Here is a 25,050-nt window from a genome sequence, read left to right as displayed (position 1 = left end):
CACAGGTAACATTACAAAATAACTGCTTAATTTAAATACTTTAATTTTAGGTTAAGTTTTTAAATTGGTTGTTTTAAATAAATAAGTCGGTAAGATATTATGAAAAACTAATTACGCAGGGTATTTGTATAATAGCTCCTGCATTAAAAATAAATCATTTTTTACATTTCTTTATAAAATACATATATTTATTTACAGGTTACAATATAAGCATCAATATCAAACAAATACTTTTATTTACTTGGGTATGTACTTCAAAAGCCGAAGTTCATGTGAAAGCCACACGGCAGTGCTTAGTAGTATCAATGATCCAGACTGATGAGCTGTTGCCAAAGGCACAGGTACATAATTTAACAAGGTAGTTACACCTAAGGTAGCCTGTGTCCAGGCCATAACAGCGACCGCATTGATAGCCCACTTTGCTCGCTTGGGCAATTTCTGTCCTCTCATTGCCAGCCATAAGGCTGTGATCAATGATACTGTTGTGATGCCTAAGATACGATGGTTAAATTGAACCGTCGTTGGGTTTTCTGTAACATTTCTTAGCATTGGCTTAAATTGCAGAATGTCATCGGGTATCCAGTCATCGCCCATTTTCGGAAATGAGTTGTAAACCAATCCAGCATCCAGTCCAGCCACAAATGCACCAGAGATTGCCGTCAGGAACACCATGCCTTTCGTTAAGTGCGACAGCATTTTTATTTTAGGTATACGCTTTGCTGCCGACGTTAATGATTCCGCTGGTATCAATTTGGACATCGCGTTCGATAAGAATAAGGAATATAGCACAAATGCTGCAGCTAAATGGGAGGCTAGTCGATATTGAGAAACGCGAGGCACATCATTTGGATTATCAAATCTGTTCTCCAATCCGGACTTAACCATATACCATCCCATCAATCCTTGCAGGCCAATTAATGTTCCCAATACCAGAACCATTTTCTTTGTTTTTGCACAAAAGTAGCCCTTCTTCCAGAAGTATGCGGCAGGCAGTATGAAAAATGCTCCGATTGCGCGACCCCACATTCTGTGTATATATTCCATCATATAAATAAATTTAAACTCGTCCACAGTCATTTTGGCATTCTTTCTGAAAAAAAAATTAACAATTATAAGTATTTAATAAAAAGTTAACTTTGCAATTTATTATGTTTACTCACAGCTTAAATTCTGGATACTGTTGATATTTCTCAAACTCTTTAATCCATTCATCTCGATTTCGTGGCATATGCTCGCCAATCAAGTTCCAAGATACCATTGAAAGGCCAGATTCGGTCAGCCTCGTCACGCCACCTTTATAAAAAAATGTTAATTATATTTTAAGTTTATTATAATACTTTCCACTTACCCAGTCCAACAGCAACGAAGACCATGCCGCTGCATCCTAGAAACCATTTGCCGACTGTTTTATTTGGACTTGACTTAACTATTGGGTTCACTGGCGGAGCTGGCGTCGGTATATGCTAAAATAAATGAGAAAGCTGAATTAGTAAGCTGATGATCGTAAAAATAATATTAAGATTACATAATAAAGTCCAAAATAATTGAATAAGTAAATAGGAAATCTAAACAACAAACAGCATTAGCTGCAATTATTTAATATAAAATAGAATTAGTAGATATACAAGAATTGCTCTATATTTGGCGGAACCGCTTTAATTTAGAGTTTTGACATTTTGAATATGCCTTTCTGTTTATTATTATTTACTTTAGTAAAAAGCCGGGTAGATAGCAAGAAAAATATAGATTTCTTTCGTATTAGCAAGTTGTTCAACAACTTACTTCTTTTGAGGTAATGAATATTTTGGGATCTATATGTGCAGAAGATATTCTGATGTTTCTTAATAGTATTGTTTTTTCTTTAGTCAATAAATAAAATTATGAGGGAATTAAAAAACTCAATACGACTTACGTTGGCTTGACTTGCTACTTACTTTGATCTGGGTTTCCGCGACTGTCTGCTGCAATCGGCGAGATGGAAGCCTAAGCCTAAAGGCATTAGCCCTTTGATACATCGACCGAAGCATTATTGAAAGGAATAATTCTATATTTCAAAGAAGGAGGCTTATATATTTATGTTAAAGTCCTTTCATATAATAGGTAGAGATGTGCATAATAACAGCAACTAATGTATCGATTAAACAAAATAATCATTTTGATAACTTATGTGGGCTGTTTCCACTGCGGATGTATTAACGATATGATAAAACAAAATAAATATTTTAATAGTAGTTAGGTATGTTAGCTCTTAGACCTTATTCAAATATAAAGAAAAACAAAATCACATTTCAATTACAAAACACGACACCTAGAATGGCGACTGTTCAAATTCATCGTTTTATATCGATATTAGAACTACCTCACGTGTGACTATATATCGAAAAGGGAATCTTACATCTCTATAGTCGGCTAGACGCTGCCTCTAATATCCACATCCGTACTTGTAAAAGTATTTAAAGCGGCATTAATTTACTAAAATAAATCGTTTGCCGGCAATATGAACATGGAGGATTTATTAAGCACACAATTTGTGAAGTTAAAACAAGCTATGGACGATCTTTTTGAATTGAAAAGCGCTGTGGGTACCCAAAATGAAATTAAGATCAACTGAATATCTAAAAAAATATTTGATTTTTTATAGGGACATGTTTTGGAATTGAAGCAATCATCAGGTGTACTAATGTTTGTAGCACTGAAGCACGCAAACCGGAAAGTCAAGCGGAATATTAAATCTGGACGAGATGAATTGCATTTACAAAAATCAAAAGTGGATCTGAGCAGATTGCAGTTGCAAAATCTGCTGTATGAAGTTAGCCATTTAAAGAAGGAAATCGTGCGGTGTCAGAAATTCAAGAGTCGCGATACCTACTTGGAATTGTTGTCAGATAAAGAATATGCCTCAAAGTTTGCCGATGAGGGCAGTGATAAGACAAATATGTCCGATCACCAAACTCATTTGTATCGTTTGGAATGCGAACTGCGATTGCGTAAAGAATTGGATAATCAGTATAGCGCCTTACTTACCTCAAAACAGGAGCTATTGCAGGATAATTTGAAGCAGACACAAAAATATCTGTCTTTTGCTCCAGCTCTACGCACGCTCCTGGAATCAACCAAGCCCTTGCACGATGCACTGCAGCTGTCCCTCGACGTCGAATGGAAATTAAGCTCAATATTCAAGTATTTGCCACGTGCTCTGTACATATTGTTTATCAATTTACAAGCCCTCCAGCGTACCAGAAAAGAGTTCGCATCAAAAGTGGTTGGTTTCGAGAGTGATCAGCAAATGCAGGAGTTGCTTTTAGAAACAGAAAATACATTGAAGGAACGTCGGCATTTCACCGAAAAAAGTAATTCATGTGAAGCTGTGCCTGATAATACCTTGGATCGTGTCTTGAAATGTCATCCACTTCATATACATCTAGTTGTAAGTTGAACTAAACCGTCTATAAGTATATTCATTGCTGAACCATCTTAACTTATTTTTATTTCAGATTGACAGTCCTGATAAGTCTTCTGAGTTGGTATTAATAGTGAGATATTGGGAATTGCTTAAATGTGTAACCGTGCGGGCACAACTAAACAGCACAAACAACTCCAATTTTCAAGGGTTCGTAATAATCTTGTAGTACTTTATTCAATGTAATTTACGTTTAATTTTCCTCAGAGATGCCAATTTGGTTGAGGACCTGCTCGGTCATTTATATCCGGATGATACAGGAGATCATATTCCTATTCCAGGCATAGAATATGAGGTGAGACAAAAAATGAGAAACTAATTGGCAATTTCGCTTTTGCATGGCATCTGAATCTTCGAAATACAGCAGCAAAATGACTTACCAGTTTTTAAAAAATAATCTATTGTATTATTTAACATCCATTAACTTGCTCTAATTTATATTTACAGTTGCAAAACTTAAATTTAACCGCGGAGCAGTGCCTGGAATATTTGGTTGAAAATGGATTCGGAAAGCCATATTGTTGGCTGCAAAGCATGTGCTCGATAGCAACAGTCAACAAGAAGCAACATTTCAAGCATGAATTCAATTTGCATAAGTGGATTCGCAAAGTTTTTACGCGAATCTTGAAACGTTGGCGATCGTGGCTAAGACTAACTCAGCAAATTCGTGGTTTGACCTATAAAGATGTCGATCTGTCTGCCTCAAAGGAGAATATTTATCCAGATGGCTTATCGTGCAGCCTAGTGCAGTGGACTGCAATCTCCAGTGAGGAGTTTAACATCCAAAACGCTGGATTAATTTATAATTTGACGCCATCCAATGGAATTACGTACACTTCCTATAGGGCTGTAATTGTACGAGGATCTGCCAAAATGGAGTGCTTCATTCGAATACCCAGCAATTATCCCCTAGATATTCCACTTTGGATCCTAAGTGTACACTGGAATGGACGACACACCTCAATGAACAATGCGGCTATAAAAGTGAGTTGCAAATTATATATGTTGTTGACTGATGCTGAAATATTTCAACTCGTTTCACAGATGATGGAATTTTGGACGAACTCCTTGCAGCCGTCACAACTGAAGAAGGGCAATCGACTGCTATACTCCCAACTGTTTCGTACCATATATAGTTTCGATATATTCCTTGAAACGGAAGGTGCCATGCAGACAGTTCGGGAATACAACAAAGAAAAACCATATATTAGTACATTTACGAAACGTATTCGTTTGCGTCCATATAAGTACATAATGAAGGGCTCTACATTTACATTTAAGCAATAAATAAATATAAGTTTTTAACAACGCCAATATGAATATTTAAACCAAAAAAAATTTATTTGTTTAAGTAATTGCTGACCCACATTTGATGTGGCCCCAACTATTTTAGTTTAATTTCGTAATGGATACAATAAATATTCATGAGGATGAAAGTTGATCTTTTGTGATACTGTCGCCGTCGCCGTAGCCGCTACGGACCCAGTTGGCAACGCTGAGCCGGAACTGTTGTCAACGATTTCGCGACTCTCATCTGGCATTATTTTGTCAACGATATGCTTGCCAATTAAGCCATCTTCGCCTAGAAAGCATACTGAATATCCATCGTACCACGCCTCCTGATCTTTAAGGATCTCTTGCAGCTGCCACACTTTGTACTTCCAAAATTGAAACATTACTTTTAAGCCCGATATGCCTCTCACTCGCCATCTGATCCGAACCGTACAATCGTCCGGGTGTTTCGTTATTTTAAGGATCTCAAATTTAACATACGCATACTTCAGATGACCAACGGTTCGTAGAATAGCTATTTGCTTAACATAGTGGTACAGACCTACCGTATATTTGCCAGTTATGTTATTTTGAAATATTAGATTTGGACTATAAATGGAGTAATCCAGGGGTTCGACGAACAGCTTTGGCAACGTACTCTTCAGCACGTTGTAGGCGCGATCTAAGTCCTCAGCGCTTTTATTGGACTTGTTATCCAAAGCCGGGTTGTTCTTTGGTTTGGTCTCACGATTTCCATCAGAAGCCGTTTGTGTAATATTGCATTTTTGAATTAAAGGGTTTGTGCATTTCACTTGTGTTACGTATAGTCGCCGCAGAATGGACGTCCATGACCGCTGCCTGTGACACCATCCGTTTAGACTAATAATCCGGGCTCCACGCATCATTATGATTGAGTTCTGCACAAACAGCGACCGTAGTGATTGCATTACATATGTTTCAGGATACAATTTAGAATAGAACCTTCTTAAAAACTACGTTCTTATTTTAATGACAGGTCGAATAGATCAGTTCTCAACAATTCCGCGTATTTTCTATAAATGACAATTTATATAATATAATCAATATTAAATATTAGCTAAGGTTAGAAAACGAAATTGCTTATGATAAGTACCATAATGATAGAACTGGAATATCTATAATCTATCGATAGGTAGCACACATGATATTGTTGAGGAATATCGATAGCCCTGTGATGGAATATAAGTTGAACAGCATCGGTCACGAGAAATTCCGATAATAAAAGCTCAACAAATTATCAACAATCAATGTGTTGACAATATATGGAATTTGTAGAACATGTAACTGCTATAAACAGAATGGACGGTGTAGGGTTTTAAAGCGATAGAGAAAATGAAAATTTAAGTAATTTGTAACTTGAGATTTGCATTGAATTTTGAAAAAGTTACTTATTACTCAATTATACACTGATCTCCTTTTTTTTTTCAATATAGTATTCTTGAGGCTGATCATTATTTGTGTATTATCTCAAATAATGCAATAAGTTTTCTGCAGATCCTTAAAATTGTGGACAATTAAAACTAAGTAAATATTTAAGTACATATAAATATTACCATAATCATATCATACATTATGAATAGCATCAATACCGATTCGATTGTGACAGTGAAAACGAGGCATTATGAATTGAAAAGCCGGCCAGTGTTCTTATTGAATCACCCTGTGCTTAGGAACATGATGTTAAGTAAATTATATTATTTGTCTAGTACCAAGGTCTGGATATTTGAAAATGTCTAGGTTACTATTTTCAGCGCGTAGATTAATGCCGCAAGTAAGTATAATAACAATACAAAGATTATGTAAGTAATGATATAATGGTATTTTAGAAAGAACTTTTAATTGCCGGCACGAGCATTGTTAAGCAATTGAGAGGAAAAGCCTCCACGCCAATGAACACAATTGTGATGTTTGTCCCACAGCAAGAGGTAAGCGAAATATTAATTTGTTATATTAAACAATCGAAACTTTTACTATGACAATATTTAATAAAGGCTTGGGTAGTGGAACGTATGGGAAGGTTTCATAGAATTTTAGATCCCGGTCTCAATATACTTGTACCCGTCGCCGATAAAATCAAATATGTGCAAAGCTTAAAGGAAATCGCGATAGATGTACCCAAACAAAGCGCCATTACATCCGACAATGTCACACTCAGCATTGATGGCGTGCTTTACTTACGCATTATTGATCCGTATAGAGGTATGCCTTACTAACTATTACACAATTCATTAGAAAAGTTAAGCACATCAAGTTTGTTCTTTTTCTAGCTTCCTATGGTGTAGAGGATCCCGAATTCGCTATAACTCAATTAGCACAGACGACAATGAGATCTGAGCTTGGTAAAATGTCATTGGATAAAGTGTTCCGCGAGAGAGAATCCCTGAATGTTAGCATTGTCGATTCCATAAATAAAGCCAGCGAAGCTTGGGGCATTGCCTGTTTACGTTACGAAATCCGAGATATTAGGGTAACTATTTAGTATTTAAATTAAGGTCAAACACATCTGATATTTTTGAAATCGATTAGTTACCGACTAGAGTCCATGAAGCGATGCAAATGCAAGTCGAAGCTGAAAGAAGAAAAAGAGCTGCTATTCTGGAGTCGGAGGGTGTTCGAGAAGCCGAAATCAATATTGCTGAAGGCAAACGAAAATCAAGAATATTAGCGTCAGGTATGTACAACAGTATATCTATTCAGGCACTGCTTAAGCTTAATTTATGCATATATATAATTAAATTATAATTTCAGAGGCTGAAAGGCAAGAGCACATTAACAAGGCCAGCGGAGAAGCTGCTGCCATCATTGCAGTCGCTGATGCACGAGCTCGTAGTCTACAAGCTATATCAAAATCTTTAGCACATACGGTAAGAGCAAAATTCAACAAGATGAGACCTATTTAAGAAAGAAAATATGTGCCTATTACCCAATTCAATTCCGGTTCGGTGCATAAATCCAAAAAGAAAGTACAAAAATATGCCTAGACAAAAACAAATACTTGGTTAGATGATTTATGTAGGTTAATTCAATATCTTTCATATACTCTTATCTTGTATTATAGGACGGTAGAAATGCAGCATCTTTAACATTGGCCGAACAATACATTGTCGCATTTGAGAAGTTAGCAAAGTCGAACAATACGATGATATTGCCATCAAATCCAGGAGATGTAACTGGACTTGTTGCGCAAGCTCTGGCTGTGTACAATGCTGTCTCTAAACAGGGCTTTGCTTTGCCTCCACAAAGCAATGAACAACAACAACACCTTAAGAAAAATGTAGAATACAATCAACTGAGTGAAGAAAAGAATGCTGTAAAAATTAATATTGAATAAAATCAAATTTTAGTAACAAATCACAAATCGTTTGTGATTATTTGGTTACACTTGTTTATTATAATAAAATATACATATATTTAGAATCAATTTCCAATATGAGCTAGCAGCTTCAGAATATTTTGTTTTTATAAAGTTATAAATTTGTTTTTTTTTTTTCTGAATTTCATTCTAATAAAATTTCTGAAGTTTACAAAAATTATGAGAAACCTGTAGCTTCAAAAAAAAAAAACGAATATAATTTTAAATTGTATGTATAATTTAAATTAATTTGTTCGAAAAGCTTTTTTAGTAATTAATTAAAAAGCACATATGGAATCTATAAACAAGTACTTCCAATTAAAATAAATTTTGTTACACTTATTTTGATGTATTTTTTAAATTTGAATATTAAGAAAAGTTTGAACAACTACAATTATAAATCTGTTCGTAGATATTTAAGTTTTCTGACATTTTTAGCAGCCGATGGATGACAGCATTGCTCGAGTGAATTCACCTTGGGAATATTTGTTACTTGATAGACCTCTTTGATGGGTGCTTCAATAGCATTTTCCAAATCTGTTTGGGATATTGCATTCTTCGGATCGGCCATTTGCTTGAAAAAGAATAGATCAATGGCAAAGAGAATTGCGCAGAGAAACGTTACAGCTCCCAGGGAGTAGCCATAGTCTAAAATATTATCTTGTAACTCCTCAATAATACCAAATATTAGTAGCCCTAAATAAATATCATATTTAGACACATGCAATTCGAAAGCTAAACAAATATTAATATATACCTTGTATGATAAAAAACAATACTCCAAAACTTAGTAAAATGATCTCAGTAATGTGGTAATTCCTAGTTTGCTCTTTGAATCTGTATGAGAAGTGTACAATATGAATTTTATATATTTAGGTATTTTCATTCTTACCTCGATAGCAATAAGATCGACGATATAAATATATAGCCTATATAAGCGAGATCACCAAAATCGTCGGCTTCTTTTGTCAAAGAAATCGTATTCAAAAGCATCCATTCCCTTAAGTTCTTCTTATTGCTCGTTACCAAACGCTCCGAATAGCGGTCGGATAACTTTTTAAGAATTGTTGCGGACACAGTGAAAACCTAAAGGTAAGGTATTTAAAAAAGAAGTTTAATTTTTAATATTAAGAAACATATTTGAGAAATATTAATTAAAATATTTTATAAAAAATAAATAAATAAAATATATTTTAGCATAATAAGATAATATATTATCAACAGTATTTCAAAGTAAAATAGACAGCTGTGACAAATCTCAATTGCGTACATGGGTGTGGTAACAGCACAGTATTTTGCAAGTATTTTTCAAGGTTACAGAGCGCATTATTAAAATTTATAATTACTATGTATAATCTATATATATATAGAATCTATATAATTCTATATAATTTAATATAAGTTTTAGTTATATATACTCACAATTTGAAGAACTTTAAGAAATATGCAAGCAGCAAACTTCATTTTGATTTAACACAGACAGAAAAACACTGCTTAAGATTCTCTTTTCAGCTAAACAATGGGAATTACATTGTTCTTGACTGATCGCTAATTAAGAATTTGCATGAGTAGAAAAATAATATGAATTTTTGTGAGAGTTCCGCTAAAAAGAATTAGAATTTGCTAAATTTGTATTTATTCTATACAAAAATTATAATCCCTATATAAAGAAAAAAATGTATAATATTTTAGTTTGATTTAGTATAAGAGGGGAAGTTATACATGTTTTATTTTATTTATTTATGTTTCTTTGACACAATTTTTATTCATTTATTTTGTATAATTATAATTATTTTATTGTTATATTTATATATATTTTTATTGAACAAAATATATGATTTCTTATCAGTTAACTTTAACGAACGTTTCAGAGTCAATTATCTTGAAAATGTCCTCTCGAAAGTGAAGCAAGTTCTCATTGAATAAATTGCTGCTCTCACAATGTAATTTTGCCATAACTGGTTTAATGTTCTCAATCTGCGCGGCATTCGCCAATTCTGTAAAATATTGCATCTGAAATGAAATAAAGAAATTTGTATTACTGTGGGGATTAGATTAGTTAATCTCAAGACTCACCTGATTATTGCCAAGCATATGTGCCTGTCGCTTTTTATAGCCCTGGGCCAATAGACTTTTCACCTTATTCACTGTTTCCTCGGTCATTTCCTTCGCTGACGGCAATTGATTTTTGCCATAGAAGTAGCTGTAGACAAATCGTGCCTGCAGATCCATCATCTGCGCGGCGCACACATAGAATGGCAAACCAATCAGCGCCATTGAGGGATTTCGTATATTGATGCACTGCTTATAGAGCATTTGCACCCAATTGTCCTCGACATAGATGCCTGCATTAATGCTGAGAAACGGAAAGGAATACTTATAGCCGGTGCAGTAGAAAATCGTATCGAATTCCTTATAGGATCCATCCACAAAATATGCGCCATTTTCGTTCAACTCCCTGACATCCGGCTTAGTCGTGACATTTTCAAGGAATATCGAATTCGAAATACCCTCCAAATGGTGGCTAAGAGTAACTTCCTTTGCCGCCTTCGATATGATATTCGACAAGTCCAATGCACTTGGTCCGCCGCCAATCACCAAAACGCGCTTGCCTGTAGGAATCGTTAGAAAATAAAAGTAAATTTCATAATATAATATCTTCAATCTTAAAAGTACCTTGGAAAACGTCGCTTTTTCGATAATCATGGCTGTGCATGTATTCGCCTTTAAACAGATTCGCATTCGGGATTTGTATATAATTTGGAGTATGATAATGCCCATTTGCTATGATTATTTTATCAAAATAATAATATTTCATAGCATTTGTCAAGAGATTCTTGACAAGGACCTATAAAAAGGTAAATTAAAACAGATTAGATTGTATTCTTTTATAGTATTTTTCTGTCTAGTGATTTATATTCTATATACTACTTACTTGCCATTTATCCTTCTTCTTCAAGACCCGCAATACATAGGATTGGAATATTATATATTTTCTCAACTCGAAATGATCAGCATAACTATTCAAGAACAAGCAAATGTCTTGAGATGATATATAGGAATCTTTGTTCGCGCCGATCTCAAAATCCGGAAATCCCATCACCTCCTTGGGTAAATTAGTGCTAAATATATGCAAATATAGTAAGGATATAGTTATACTATATAGATATATACCAATATTAATATATAGTTGTTTACATACCGCAAATTCTCATACATACTGCTGTGCACATCGATGCCATTGATTGTGCCAGTATTCTCGTTATAAATCCATGTGCCACCGATTTGATTTGAAAGTTCAAAAATTGTCGGAATTTGATTATTCTCAAGTGCACGCCGAGCACAGCAAAGTCCAGCGGTGCCAGCCCCAATTATGCACAAACTCATTATTCCAGACTTCGGATCGATGTTGCTCAATGCAAGCGATTTAATTGAATATTACGATTATTTCCGTTGCCCTATTAATTTATGTATGCATGCGAGCAGATGAGCAAGTAATCTACACCACTATCTAAAGCTTGATTATACCCGTTTAGGCTTGCTAGAGTGAGTATATTAGTTTTGTGCAACGTTCATCAGGGTAGATAGCTGAAATTCGGGATGGCAGCTCGAGTGTATACGCCCATTGAAGGCGTGGCATCTATTTAATCTTCAATATATTCTCTATAATATTCTGCACATACTAAAAATAAACTGAATAGTATTATTGTGTAGCTCGGGTATTAAGCAGTCGGCGACGCCTGTTTCGACTGCTTTTCTTTGTCTGTATTGAAAATGTTCTCGTTTTCAATATCAATAATAAATCGCCATTGTGCGTGCATATATAGCAGCGATATGTAATAATCAGAAATTATAAATATCTCCAAGACAGAAATACCGGAACGGCACTTATTTGGCTTATTTTTTTTTTTTTTTTCAATGGTATATTTATCAGCTAAATATTTTCCTTTAAATGCAACTAACAGATACTCTGCTCTTAAGAGTTTATATATATTATATATGTAAGTAAATTGCATTTTTATTATAAATGTCCAAAATGTCTAACATTTTTTAATTTATGTGAATGTCTAACTAAGTCGAATATTCCCTATATTCGCAAATGCCAGAAAGCCGAAGAGTTTAAAAATAGACTCATAATTGCATAACAAGTTATATGGAAATTAATATAAATTATTATACTTACTTCCTTATAGCGAACAAATGATATTTAAACAATGGTACAATAACATCATGTTTTAATAACAATTCTGAAAATAATCTTTTATTTTTTTTTCAATTTTCTCAAATTGTCAAAGGAAATAAGGGAATGTCTAGACATTAGTGGGAAGTAGAGCTTACATACAATATTTCATAAACATTTGTTCAACTATCATAATAATTGCTAAACTTGTATAATAGTAGTCATTTCTTTCTTTATTATATGGACAATACATATTAAATTCAGATTTCATCTATTAGTACTTAAATCACTAATTTAATAATAACATTTGTAGCGGCACACCTGTAAGAAGAGCAGAATTTAATTAAATATATCAAATAAAAAAGTCAAGTCCATAAACTTACCTCGAATCAAAATTTCAAGTCCTTTATGGCTTGTGGAAGGTCTGGCAGTTTTATGTCCTTGATTTGCTGTGGAATGTTCATGCTTTTAACAACACTAACCGCACGCGCTGGCGCCGCTGAGATTCCTGATTCCTGTTTGATCAACTTATTTTGATCTTCAATCCTCGTGATTATGTCATTCATATTTGTTTGCAGCACCATTCCGCCCATAACAAGCTCCGACAGAATATGATGAACGGCATCAGCGTGAAATATCAAATCCAATTCGCACACATTTTCAAAACACTTATCCAGAGTTTCGACAAACACCTGTATCAGATCCAATATACCCAGCTCACTCTCTGAGGAATCAACACAGAAGACAAAGTAGAGTGTGGCATAGTGTCGGTATATCAGCTTGTAATCGGAGCCGCCAATTAAGCTAAGGGATTAAAATTTTTAATTAATATATAAGAATTATTGAATTAATTAGATTTATACATCTGCCGCAATAGTTTTGCTTTAAGCCTTTCTGCTTTAAATATCAAAACACAAAGCTTTTGAAAGCATCTAAGTCAAATAAACAATCTAATTCGCTGGGGATATTATTTGGAGGTCAAAACTATTAAAAGGTTTCGTCGCTGTAGATAAGGCTTTTTTTGATAACTTCTTGTGTTATATTTATATTATCAAACAAAATTGATGTTATTGATTATATTTTCATATGATAACAATATGAGGATTTAAACATTAAATACTATTAATGCTGTTTTGCCATTTGAAAGAGGTTGGAATTTCCTACAATTTTAGTTCAATTTGTAATTTTACAGTGAATACCTTTGTTGCTAATTTATTAATCAAATGCATTGATCACACTTGTTTGGGTTAGTTTAACTTTCTGTGATTGCTGTAATGACTAGCTGTATGTTCAACACATATATTCAGAAGTTTTACTTATGTTCTATATTATAATGTAGATTTACCTGCCGCCTTCCAGAAAATTGCAAACGTTATCATCGCGCTTTGAGACTAGCTGAAACGTCTCTTTAATGATTTGTTGTTGCAGATTTTCATCCTATTTAAAATATAAAATCAGTTCATTTGTATACTTCATCTCATAGTATATATTCATATGTTTTAGCACAGATAAATATTTAAAAAAAATATATATATTTACATTGTTTAAACAAATTCAAAACAAACTTGTGTGTACTTCACCCACTCTTGTTTTTGCTACGTATTGTTTTCACTTTTTGTTAACATACGAAAGTAATGTACATTTACTCGAAACGCTTAATACTTACAAAATATTGATAGAACTTTGAAAGACGAGGTTTCCCATGATTGTTAAATACAAGTATAGCTTTTATCATTTTTAATTGTGTAAAAATCACAAATTAGAGATTCGCAAAATCTTATGTTAACATATGTTAGTATTGATGTTTATTATTAGCGATGACACTAAAACTATCGAACCGGTAAAGTATCGATAAGCTGAGAGATTTTAACAAGTCATTTCCACTGTGCTGCATTTCGCATTTGCTATCAAGGCCAACTACAGATATCTCTGTAGTTAGTAACTGCTGTCGTATGGCAAGTTTATAGTAAAAGAAGAAGTCACATGAGTTATTACATTTAGGCTAAAAATTTAATAACTTAAGGCTGGCATTCATTTCCATCATTGCTATTCATAACTAAGTTTTATAACATCGTTTGAGTTTGACTCACGCCAGTATTTATTTGCATAGCTAAACCCAATATTGGAAACTAAACGCAAAATAATAATTAAACGCCGCCCTACTCCAATATCCGTGAGACACGCAAGTGTCATTACGACGTCTTGGCTCTTAAAGCAATAAAGGGATAACAAAATTTTGTCAATTGCCTAATTGCCAAATATCAGGCGAGGATGACCAATCTAATGTCATAAACAAATTAATTTAAAATTTTGTTTGTTAAGACAAACTCGAGAACTCCATTGTTTAATCCAATAAAATAATTTGTATGTTTTTTTAATCAAGCAATATTTTTACTCTTGTATTTCACTTTAAAACACCAATTATAGTTTTGTTAACATTTAAAAGCAACATGAAATATAATACCGTAACCATTATTTATTGTTAATAATGCACAAAAAGCCAGCAAAAGGGTAAAACAGATTAAAATGATTTTAACCTGCGACCGATAATTCTAAGCGCGGGCAGTTGGGAATGCCGCACTCAAGATCTGGACAGTTTTCGTGATGGAAGCAGCTGTCGCTGCTGCAAAACATGCATCCGTTGGGCGTTAGCGGCACATTTGTAGAGAGCTTGAGCGTATCCCACACCTTCTTCAAGTCCAAAACTAGAGCGTTCATCATTTCGAAAGTATGGAAGGGTGTTGGAGCCAAACGAAGTTTTTCCTCACCGCGAGCAACTGTTGGATAATTTATTGATTGCATATAGTGTCCGTACTGGTCCATAAGCATATTTGAGATTTGACTGCATATAAGGGGATCCCCAATTTTTATTGGAATAATGTGGCTTGGCGTATCTTCAACAGGAAAACCTGAAATAAAATAAAATATATATTAAAATAAAGTTATTGGAGTTATTCAAAAAAATTAATAGCAGAATATTTATAATATACTTTTGAAATTCATTAGCACTTAACATTTTAAAAGCTAACGTAACAGTTGCATATAACTGCAGTTAATTAGTCTGTTCTTTGCCTGTTACATAGATAAGAACATTCTAGTCGCTGAAACTATAAATATATTTAAAGAAATTTAAATTCTACGATCAGGTGCTGTAATTGATTACATAATACTATTTTACAGGCCACTAGCCAAATTAGTAAATATAGTCTATGTGATTTGCCACGATCTTAGTTGGCAAAGGAAAAGTACTTATATCAAATGTCAGCAATGCTCATCAATAATATTCATTATATGTGCAGTTATTACTCGTTAATTTGCGTATGTTTTTGGTCAGATTGGAAAAGAAAAAAAATATGTATATACATATTTAAAATTATGAAAGATATTTAAGTTTCGGAATGCTCACATAGGAAAGGAAATGAGCAATAAATTTCTAAAAATGTTCGTGTTGCGAATTTCAATTCATTGCCATATGCATGACATGAATATATACGAGTATTTATTTTAAGTTACATGACTCTTTTTGTAATATTATCTATTAAAATTTTGTTTATGTAAATAACAGATAATTTTACTAAAAATATTGATATATATTTGCGTGGTCATCGCTGTAAACATTTTTCTTATCAAGCAACATTCTTGTCGTGTAAGCATTATCTGCCTGTTGTAATACTAATATTGAGTATTAACAGTAAAAACGCACATGGCTAAATTTACTCAAGTCATGCTACATGTTCAATATTTTCATATATTGAGCAGATTATAAAACAATATATGTTATTAGTTATGTGTCATATTTTAGTCTCTCAACAACTAAACTGCTTTAATTAAAATCATTTTAAAATGCCATTTCGAACTAATATTTTCAAAAACAGACAGCTAACATGACTCAGCTCGTTGAGCCGAATTTATTTACTTAAGTCGTATGCTAATGCAAATGCAAATGAATGCTGATAGAATATACAATTTTCAAAGTGCAAATTTACCTTCTCGTTTGAGCAGATTCTTCAAGTACGAAACATTTCGTTGATGGATACTTCGCAGTTGTCGACCTTCCTCCGAGGCCAGTATGGTCACAGCTTCAAGTGCACCACAGAGAACAGTTGGCGGCAATGACGTAGTGAATATGAAGCCAGCAGCATAAGATCGCACCATGTCCACCAGTGCACCAGTGCTGGCTATGTAGCCACCAATGTTGCCATATGCCTTGCCTAGGGTACCCGATGTAATGTCCATTTTAGAGAGCACACCGTCACGTTCCCCAACGCCAGCGCCATGGTCGCCGTATAGGCCAACCGCATGGACTTCGTCAATGAAGGTAATGGCTCCGTATTCATGCGCAACATCGAGCAGTTCTTCTAATGGGCATATTGCACCGGTCATGGAATGCACAGTCTCGAATGCAACGATTTTCGGTGTCGCCTTGTCCACTTGTTGCAGCAGTTGGCGTAAGTGATTGACGTCGTTATGACGAAAGATGTGCTTGGGTACGCCACTATTTCGTATGCCCATAATCATAGAAGCATGATTACCAGAGTCAGAGAATATGTGGCAATTCGGCAGTAATTTCGCAAGCGTAAATAAGGTTGAGTCGTTGGCGACAAAGCAAGAGGTAAAGAGCAGCGCCGCCTCCTTTTGATGAAGATCAGCAAGCTTCCTTTCAAGTCGCTCGTGATGCAATGAGTTTCCTGATATGTTACGTGTTCCTCCAGCACCAGATCCGTGTCTTTCCAATGCCTCCTTGACAGCATGTTTCACCTGGGGATGCGCCGACATACCCAGGTAGTCATTGGAGCACCAAACCGTAATGGGTTTCTCAGACTGCGAGGAGTAATCGAGAGCATGGGGAAAGAGCCCATCACCAGCTAAGCGATTCACGCGTTTAAAAACACGATATGAATGATCTCTTTTCTTTTTTAATATTTGCTCGTTGAAAAATTTTTCGTATTGGAAAGTTGAATTTTCTGCAGCTGTGCCAATTTCGTTTCCACGGCCACGTCTTACATCATTTAGTGCCGAGCTAGCACCAACCGAATAGCTTTTCGAAGAGTATGACCTTGCGGACTTCACAGAATTTGGAATTGGTGTTAAAAGAGAAAGTTGTTTTTGGGTTGTCTTATTGGATTTGCTGATAACTGGACAGAACACTCCATACGATTGGTACAATATCTCGGCATAATTGCGTAGATAATTTGCACTGAAACGGTTCAGGAACGGGCACTGCATAGTTGAGCGAGCGTTTTATTAAATGAACGTTATTGGACTTCGGCGCAAGTTCAAATTATGCAAGAAAACCGAAAGTTGCAAAATATAAATGAGAAAACTAGCGATGATCAAATCAGGCGATATATCGATTGCATCTTACCATATGTGTTCAGATGTATCGATTGCTCCCACAATTATTCGTAATATGAATTTTTCTGAATTGGACTCCTCTTAGCTTTGCTACTTAAAATACTATATTATTTTGTTTTCGATTTTGTATTTTATTATATATCACATCATATTCATAACTTACTTATTCAATTGGTGCCTTAAGCAATATTGTTTAATCATTGAGGAAATGGATTCATATTGTCAACCGAGCAGTAGCTGAGATACTTTAGGCTTTAACGGCTCTTTAATTTTACTTTAAAAACAACTTACTTACTGTGGCATTTTTAATTTTAGTCCTGGAGACTTTGTATAAAATACCTTTCATTATAAAATAAATAAATTGTTCTGCCTCAATAAGTTTTCAAAACCAGTTTTATTTTTTGGATAAAAAATAACTTCTTTACAATACAAGAAATGCAAATTCTAAAAATAAACAATATTCAATTTACAATTTTTTAGATTTGTATTTTTTAAATATTAATCAAAATGAGCAACTTTTATCCTTAAACAAAAATTTCTGTATTATAATGATTGCACTTGCATTAAGGATTTTGATTCAATATTATTACATTGAAAGTTGTTTTTATTTTTGTTTTTAACAATATAATCAATTTTTTTGTGCCTAATTTCTCATTTTTTGTGAAATTAAATATTTAATAAGGTGTACTTCAATTTACTTTTGGAGTAGTGAAGAGCTTAAGCTTTTCCGAAGCTTGACGAAAGTACCGATTTATTTTATTATACATATATCTTTTTTTTGTTGCGATGAAATATTATTTTAATTTTGATGTGTTGAGTATGTTTTCTATGAAAAATAATATTGATTTTCAATTATATGATATGTACTATATCAATTAGATTTGATGATGATATGTAATATATCATATAGATCTTTTACTGATGAAAAATAAAAGACATTAAATGAAGTAAATGTTTCACATGGATTTTTGTTTAGGTTTTCGGAGGCGTATGTTTCCGAATTTTGCGAAATAGTCAACAACTTGTATGGCTAAGCCTCATATACATATATGCGTGAATTCTATATTAATCTATATATTTCTTATATTCCTGTGTTTGGAAAATGTGTTTCAATGTAGAAAAATATATAAAAAAAATTTCCGTGAGAAAAAAAAAACAACTTTTGCGTTACACGCTTTACAGTATTTTAGGTTGATAGCTCGGTAATCCGATTCCTGTACATTGTGTTAATGAAATTCGTCTAACTTCACTTAGTCTGAGTGCCCTAATAATGAGAAACCAAACCTTGTAAGTACTTAACTTTTAAGAGTATTATTCAATTTTTGTTGTATTTTGGACAAACAATAAATTCGAGTATTTTAACCAACATAGGCGAATGGGGGATATGGGGGAGGATAGAAGTTTTGGAATGATCCAGAGTTTTGAATGGGAATCGTAGCTGTTACCAGTTTCGAGACTGCTGTGGGAACAACAGAGGTGGAAAATAAGGTAGTGTAGGCAGTTCTTGCACCAAATGTTAGCTTAAGGACTTTGCTACTCGTGGCTGTGATGAGCGTTTCATAAATAGAAGTAGACGTGATTAATTGAGGCTGTGGAATTCCCAACAGAGGATTATAGAATGGATTTATGGAATATGGAAATTGTGACATAGGTGGTACTGGCAAGGAAATTGTAGAGACTTCAGTGACAAATTCAGTTTTCTTCACCTCCCCAACAGACTTCGACAACGTTCTTAGAATACTTTCAGTACCCCTTACGAGAGGTATAACGTATGATTCCCAAACTGTATCAACCTTAATGATTGGACGTGTGGTAGTTATAACACTATTAGGTTGGCCTAATATTTCTGGTTTGATGTCTGATTTACTTAGCAATTCGGAGTCAACAGGATTTATCGCATTTGTAACATTTGAGATACCATTCGCATTCGGCTTAGCCTCAAACTGGCCAGAGTTGCTCTCATCGCCGAATTCAAGATCCAAGTTAATTTCGGAGCCTGCCTCATCCAAAATGCCCTCGAAGTCTTTAAAGTTCTTGGCAGGAACAAAATTATCGCGGAACGGCGAAATCGTCTGAGTTACAGTTACAAAGCTTGTATAATCGTAAGTTTGCACTAAAGTTATATGCGAAGTCTCGTTCAGCTTATCATTAATGATTGGCAAAATTTGAGTCTTCAGTTTGGTTTGGGTGAATGAAAACGATTCCGTTATTGTCTCAAGTTCCGGTGTTTCAAGGCTATCTGTATAATGAATAGGCTTCAAGGTGGTAACAATTCCATCCATTGATGGCTTAACCGTCTGAGTTGTAGACTCCAAAATGTTTTCAGTTAAAGGTCCATCGTGTTCCGAATACTCCTCAATATGATCAGTTTTAAGTGTTTTCTCAAAAGTCGAGGTTACAGTGACGAATCGTGTTTTTTTCACAAGCCCAGCCTGTAGAAAAAAAAGGTAAACAAAATTCTTAATTAATTGGGTATACAAATATAACAAAAGATATAAAGATAAATAAATTTATATGTTTTTATAAGGTTTATAGAAAAACTATTTAAAATACTAGAGAATATTTTCATTCGCCTTACTGACATATATTTATATCTAATTATATATTAATAGAAAGCGTATACTTTCCTGAAAAACGTATGGACTTTTGATGGTGGCAATTTCATAGTAGGTATCTTCAAAGTTGCTCGGAGTTGAGATTTCGACATTTAAAGTTTGCACGAAATTATTGGGCTTTATCACATCGTTGTCGGGCACAATTGTGTTTTGTGAGCCAACAGCATCCAAATCTCTGTTGAGGTCAATGGTCTTTTGAATTTGCGGGTTGTTCTCAACTGGTTCCACGAGCGGATCAATTTCTTTGAGAGCCTCTGTTTGTAGTTCACTTCTGGCCATATTCGGAGAGCTTTTTCTGATATTCACTTTTGGCTTTGGAGATGTTTTATATTGCCATCGGCCTGGACGACGATTCAGCTTCAATGTACTCGGACTGAAATTTGTTACGTTATTATCTTCAGAAATCAGATTCGTTTTGGTTCTATATGAGCGACGAGAACTTGTCTCCACCTGGGACGGTGTGACCTGAATTACAGACGACTGCGTCGATTTATTCCGCCTGAAAAGAATACAAGAAACTGCTGTTAGTAAAAATATAAAATGTAACGAAGATCCTATGATAATATAATTATATACAATATATGATATTTTCATATAATATATATATAATTTTACCTCTTGCCCTTGTTTCTTGATAATTTTCTTTTTTCTCCTGAAACCCGACTATTTTTACGAGTACTCTTCGTCGGCACGTGGTTAGATTCGACGGGCGTCTTGTAATTTGGCAGAGATGGCGTCACAGTCTTCAGTACTCGAGCTGAAGTTGTCGAAGTGTGGCGAGGTTTGCTTCTTCGCTCAGTGCTCGAAATTGGCTGATAAATTTGTGAAGTTTTGCCCAAAGTTTTGGCAGTTATGATTGCCGTTTCCTTTGATGGGGTATTTGAGTTTCGACTTAGGCTATCCTTTTTCCTTTGCAGCAAGCCCGTTGAGCTGCCATAATTGTTGTTGCGCTTGGAATGATCGGCACGTGTATTCAAATTAACCAGGCGAAATGTTTCTTCGGCGAACTCCTCTGGCTGCCGCGAAAGCAAAGCATACTCTGAGAAATCAACTGACTTGATTGGCGTATTCAGCAAACTTATGTGACTGCTTATAGCAATCGTAGAATTCGCTGTCGGTTGTTCATTTAGACTTGAGCTCAATAGCGGAGTTGGACTTATGCCATTTTTACTGTCTTTAGTTTCCGGCACATGTGGCTTGGTGTCAATAATATCCACAGGCTTCGCAGGTTTCTGAGGTGTCAAATCTGAAATGGAATTGCATGGGAAATATATGAAATCTTCTTGCTTCTTCTGATCTATTTGTATTTATGGATTGGTATTTAGAGCCATTTCCTATTCAACTTTCAGTTCTTTTTTAGGAACTTAGATTCCTGACAAACTTACCGAGTACAGGAGAGCTTTGCGGCGAGAAGACCATAACAGTATTGCCAATAGTTGTTGTAAAATCCAAGAAGCCATAAACAGTTTGTGTTAATTTTGGAACATCAGAACAGGCAGCTGTAACAGAAATTAATTTCATTATAAATATTAATTCTGCCCACAAATATGAAACAAATTACTTACCATAGTTCGCAAGCAAAATAAGAAATAAAAGATACGTCATTTTGATGCATTTACTCCGCTAGGACGCGGCTCATTGGTTAATGGTCGTATCTGAAAAAGTTTCATAAGACGTCAACTAAAATCTGTACTATAAACTTCTAAACTTATTACTTTGAATTTATTACTTTTAAATATATCTATTAAATATATAAATATTTTAGAATTTGCCAAAAACCTGTATATCCTTTTTAAGAAACCATATGCCAATTGTTTAAGAATGCCTTAAATATATATACTATGTGTGGTGAATATATAATAAATTATATCAACTTAATTTAAAACAGAAATTTCTTTATTCTGTAAGGCCTCAGAGGAAGATGAAAAGACCTAACGAAATCTCTTGTTATCAGTGATCCGCAAACTTTGCCTTTATAATCGATTGTACATTCTATTACATACGGGTGAAAGGATCTATTACTGCATCCATGCACCAACATTTCCATTAAGAAGACCGAAAATCCTGATCAGAAAAAGTTTATTTCCTGATTTTCTCTTGCCTAGGGCCTTTTCGGTCCACTGCAATTTGATAATATAGTTTTTTCCTGTTATTATTTACGATGACATTAATGATACTACATTCTATTATGTGGATCTCCAAAAGATATTTCCCTACAGCATATTTTTGATGATAAGATGATGGTAGAAGATCGAATAGAATTTGGAGTTTGGAAGTAGAAAACTAACAAAGTTATTTATTTTGTATTTGAAAGCCAAGCGTAAATCCATGCACACGTTCTTAGTCCACTTTTTATAATCTTTTAAGTAGCTGTTATTTTTAATAACAAAGAAATATACGTTTTTCCTAAGGCTAGAAATAATAGACAACCTTCACAAAACCTGATTTTAAGCCAAACAATGCGGGTGGTACTTAAGGCATGGCTAGTTGCAAACCGTATTCCACAATTGTAAAGCTGGCGTCATATAATTGTTGAGGCAAACCTCTGGCACGCCTCATTATAACTCACTTTAAGACTGTTCGGCCAAACGAGTAACAAAAACTTGAAATTCGAAATTAACAGAGACCTCACACGCACAGATTACCATTATTTGCTACCGATATCTTATTATCGATAAAAATCGATCATTTGTCATGTTTTTTAGACATAGCTTCGAATACACAAAAGCTAAACACATAAAATTTTATATGCAAATTCCAGAAATTCCTTGAAGCTTCCGAATTTTTGTAGCTTTTTATATTTCCCACAAAAATGTTGTAACATTTAATTGACAATAATATAACATACACAATAAACTCTTCGGTTTTGGTGCAAGCACAGATTTGGACGTTACATTATCGTATTAATTGCTTTGAAATAAACAAAATACCGAATGAAACAATTTTTAGTACAGGGTATCTATTTATCAGACACAGTTTATCACATTTTCAAAACACACAAAATTTAATTTTGCGGGCATTTTATTTTATTTTTTAATTAACACGGAAACAATTATGGAAGACGTCAACTTCACTTTCATATTTCATATATTTAATTATAATTAATATTATAAATTAATTTACACTTGCTCTAAGCTAGAAAGCAAAATCGTTTGCAACATAATATTACCTAAGTGGCAAAATACATAAGTGAATGTATATATACTATATATGTGCGCACACATTACAGAGAATAACAAACGTACGTGTGTATGCGTGTGTGTACATGGGTGGATCGATGTGTGTGTGTGTGCATGGTTCAATTGGTGGTAAGCAACGTATGTATTTATGTATCTACATATGTGTGAATGCAGGTAAATAAACCAAAATGAATTAAAATTTGCACATAAAACACTTGTTTTCATTGAATAGTTAGATTATAAACGAATAAATCGGGTTTAGAGTTGATAATTGAGTAAAAGTAATTCACACTTTGTAAATGACCATGAATGAAAGTTACCTCTCTTTTTACTTTCAACTCAATTAGATTTCTTTTCTTTTCTAAATTTATAATATGTATTTAAATAATATTACACTGAAAACACCAATAAAATTTAGAAGAGACCAATAAAAACTGAATATTTGCTTACTAAAGGTAATGTACACAGGTGGCAGCTCCTAAGACACAGAAGAATGCAATGATCGAGTTACATATGAATGTTTGGACATTAGGGTGACTCAAGATTTGAACTAAAATTATTTATATAATAAATTATATATTACAATTCAGAATTGGTTAGCTTAAACAAATTATTTTATTTTTATTTAAATATTTATTTTGTTTTATAATTATATATATTTATATGTTAAAATAAATATTTTACTTGTTAAAAAATGAATGCATGAGTACCCGTATTTTGTTAGTTTTTAGCAAACAAATCAAATCGTTTGTTTTGGTTTGATAATAATGTGTTTTATATAAGTTTTGTATAACAGACGGACAAAGAGACAGCGAGACTGGCAAACAAACACTGAAATGTAAAAATGTTTCTGCCCCAAATTTGTATGCATATCTTTATGAATATTTTTAAGAATTGTTTATTTTTTTTATTTTTTATTTTGTATTTTGCATTTGGTCAATAACCTTGACTTCGAATCAACCTACGCAAAACGCAGGTCAATAAAACTTGATGAAATTTACTGAACGAAGATAAATCAATATTATTCCCAAGGTTTGAGATGTGCAAATTTTGCATATGATCATCGTACATAGAGAGAGATAACTTAACTAAAATAAGATATAATCGTATAACAGTAAATTAAAGAAGAAATTTTCCCTCCATTAATCCCTTATTCAAATTAGAGAAAATATTAATTTTGCTATCGAGATATCGTGGCACGCCGATATTTTCGATAACATTTGCATGCGTTTGCAATCCGATTCGCTTGTTGCATCACGAACTAACGATATCGTCGTGCGCCGATATTTTCGATAGCATTTGCATGCGTTTTGCGATCCGATTAGCTTGTTGCGTCCCAAAATAACGCTATACTCTTTTGCGTATGAATCGATATATACTAATACGAATTGCAAAACAAGAATATGGATTGAAGTCTTGAGAGTCAACCCTAGTTTATATTGCTTGACTCACCTGTGGAAATTAAAAATGAGGACTTTTCCGACTTTCTCTACTGACGTACATTACTCTGAAACAGTCTTTAATACGGTAAGTTAGATTAAATTGCTCTATTTTGCAGTTTTGTCCACCCCCGTATCCATTTTTAAATGATCAGAAAA

General features: G+C 33.9%; 9 protein-coding genes across 13 annotated transcripts; 2 read left to right on the top strand and 7 right to left on the bottom strand.

Annotated features, from left to right (window-relative positions):
* Positions 1 to 166: 166 nt before the first annotated feature.
* LOC6579995 (cytochrome c oxidase assembly protein COX15 homolog) lies at positions 167 to 2,123 on the bottom strand. Its single transcript, XM_002005832.4, has 4 exons — positions 1,935 to 2,123; positions 1,349 to 1,463; positions 1,161 to 1,293; positions 167 to 1,090 (listed from the first exon to the last, which is right to left on the bottom strand). The coding sequence occupies exons 1-4, from the start codon at positions 2,025 to 2,027 to the stop codon at positions 238 to 240; spliced, it is 1,194 nt and encodes a 397-aa protein (XP_002005868.1). The 5' UTR covers positions 2,028 to 2,123; the 3' UTR covers positions 167 to 237.
* Positions 2,124 to 2,388: 265 nt separating this feature from the next.
* On the top strand, positions 2,389 to 4,774 carry LOC6579994 (THO complex subunit 5). Its single transcript, XM_002005831.4, has 6 exons — positions 2,389 to 2,578; positions 2,642 to 3,427; positions 3,495 to 3,610; positions 3,668 to 3,755; positions 3,908 to 4,444; positions 4,505 to 4,774. The coding sequence occupies exons 1-6, from the start codon at positions 2,498 to 2,500 to the stop codon at positions 4,745 to 4,747; spliced, it is 1,851 nt and encodes a 616-aa protein (XP_002005867.2). The 5' UTR covers positions 2,389 to 2,497; the 3' UTR covers positions 4,748 to 4,774.
* Positions 4,775 to 4,780: 6 nt separating this feature from the next.
* On the bottom strand, positions 4,781 to 6,144 carry LOC6579993 (uncharacterized protein C6orf136 homolog). The gene is made up of 2 exons (XM_002005830.4): positions 5,865 to 6,144; positions 4,781 to 5,784 (listed from the first exon to the last, which is right to left on the bottom strand). The coding sequence occupies exon 2, from the start codon at positions 5,677 to 5,679 to the stop codon at positions 4,855 to 4,857; it is 825 nt and encodes a 274-aa protein (XP_002005866.2). The 5' UTR covers positions 5,680 to 5,784; positions 5,865 to 6,144; the 3' UTR covers positions 4,781 to 4,854.
* A 264-nt stretch (positions 6,145 to 6,408) lies between these two features.
* On the top strand, positions 6,409 to 8,122 carry LOC6579992 (stomatin-like protein 2, mitochondrial). Of its 2 annotated transcripts, none has more exons than XM_044010459.1 (7): positions 6,409 to 6,542; positions 6,598 to 6,696; positions 6,773 to 6,970; positions 7,039 to 7,238; positions 7,298 to 7,442; positions 7,520 to 7,635; positions 7,830 to 8,122. In XM_044010459.1, the coding sequence occupies exons 3-7, from the start codon at positions 6,781 to 6,783 to the stop codon at positions 8,100 to 8,102; spliced, it is 924 nt and encodes a 307-aa protein (XP_043866394.1). In that variant the 5' UTR covers positions 6,409 to 6,542; positions 6,598 to 6,696; positions 6,773 to 6,780; the 3' UTR covers positions 8,103 to 8,122. The 2 variants fall into 2 exon arrangements, with proteins under 2 accessions (XP_043866394.1, XP_002005865.2); XM_002005829.4 differs by having other exon boundaries at positions 6,413 to 6,542; positions 6,763 to 6,970.
* Positions 8,123 to 8,335: 213 nt separating this feature from the next.
* LOC6579991 lies at positions 8,336 to 9,680 on the bottom strand. Its single transcript, XM_002005828.4, has 4 exons — positions 9,546 to 9,680; positions 9,016 to 9,209; positions 8,881 to 8,960; positions 8,336 to 8,819 (listed from the first exon to the last, which is right to left on the bottom strand). The coding sequence occupies exons 1-4, from the start codon at positions 9,585 to 9,587 to the stop codon at positions 8,518 to 8,520; spliced, it is 618 nt and encodes a 205-aa protein (XP_002005864.2). The 5' UTR covers positions 9,588 to 9,680; the 3' UTR covers positions 8,336 to 8,517.
* A 230-nt stretch (positions 9,681 to 9,910) lies between these two features.
* Positions 9,911 to 11,783, bottom strand: LOC6579990 (senecionine N-oxygenase). Its single transcript, XM_002005827.4, has 5 exons — positions 11,326 to 11,783; positions 11,059 to 11,245; positions 10,800 to 10,971; positions 10,200 to 10,735; positions 9,911 to 10,136 (listed from the first exon to the last, which is right to left on the bottom strand). The coding sequence occupies exons 1-5, from the start codon at positions 11,508 to 11,510 to the stop codon at positions 9,969 to 9,971; spliced, it is 1,248 nt and encodes a 415-aa protein (XP_002005863.1). The 5' UTR covers positions 11,511 to 11,783; the 3' UTR covers positions 9,911 to 9,968.
* Positions 11,784 to 12,515: 732 nt separating this feature from the next.
* On the bottom strand, positions 12,516 to 14,126 carry LOC6579989 (AP-3 complex subunit sigma-2). The gene is made up of 4 exons (XM_002005826.4): positions 13,970 to 14,126; positions 13,649 to 13,740; positions 12,687 to 13,107; positions 12,516 to 12,624 (listed from the first exon to the last, which is right to left on the bottom strand). Exons 1-3 carry the CDS (start codon positions 14,036 to 14,038, stop codon positions 12,693 to 12,695), a joined length of 576 nt encoding a protein of 191 aa, XP_002005862.1. The 5' UTR covers positions 14,039 to 14,126; the 3' UTR covers positions 12,516 to 12,624; positions 12,687 to 12,692.
* A 544-nt stretch (positions 14,127 to 14,670) lies between these two features.
* LOC6579988 (5-aminolevulinate synthase, erythroid-specific, mitochondrial) lies at positions 14,671 to 17,634 on the bottom strand. The gene is made up of 2 exons (XM_002005825.4): positions 16,290 to 17,634; positions 14,671 to 15,212 (listed from the first exon to the last, which is right to left on the bottom strand). Exons 1-2 carry the CDS (start codon positions 17,527 to 17,529, stop codon positions 14,836 to 14,838), a joined length of 1,617 nt encoding a protein of 538 aa, XP_002005861.1. The 5' UTR covers positions 17,530 to 17,634; the 3' UTR covers positions 14,671 to 14,835.
* Positions 17,635 to 18,033: 399 nt separating this feature from the next.
* LOC6579987 lies at positions 18,034 to 24,292 on the bottom strand. 4 transcript variants are annotated; one of them, XM_044011090.1, is made up of 6 exons: positions 24,163 to 24,292; positions 21,839 to 21,928; positions 21,659 to 21,772; positions 20,889 to 21,519; positions 20,286 to 20,772; positions 18,034 to 20,090 (listed from the first exon to the last, which is right to left on the bottom strand). In XM_044011090.1, the coding sequence occupies exons 2-6, from the start codon at positions 21,876 to 21,878 to the stop codon at positions 19,017 to 19,019; spliced, it is 2,346 nt and encodes a 781-aa protein (XP_043867025.1). In that variant the 5' UTR covers positions 21,879 to 21,928; positions 24,163 to 24,292; the 3' UTR covers positions 18,034 to 19,016. The 4 variants fall into 4 exon arrangements, with proteins under 4 accessions (XP_043867025.1, XP_002005860.2, XP_015019509.1 ...); XM_002005824.4 differs by lacking the exon at positions 24,163 to 24,292 and adding an exon at positions 23,903 to 23,994; XM_015164023.3 differs by lacking the exon at positions 24,163 to 24,292 and adding an exon at positions 23,773 to 23,877.
* Positions 24,293 to 25,050: the final 758 nt, after the last annotated feature.

This window comes from Drosophila mojavensis, unplaced genomic scaffold, assembly GCF_018153725.1.
Source record: "Drosophila mojavensis isolate 15081-1352.22 unplaced genomic scaffold, ASM1815372v1 contig_80, whole genome shotgun sequence".
Lineage (NCBI taxonomy): Eukaryota > Metazoa > Arthropoda > Insecta > Diptera > Drosophilidae > Drosophila > Drosophila mojavensis.
Note: the sequence above shows the minus strand (reverse complement) of the source record. Positions and strands in the feature narration are given on the sequence as shown.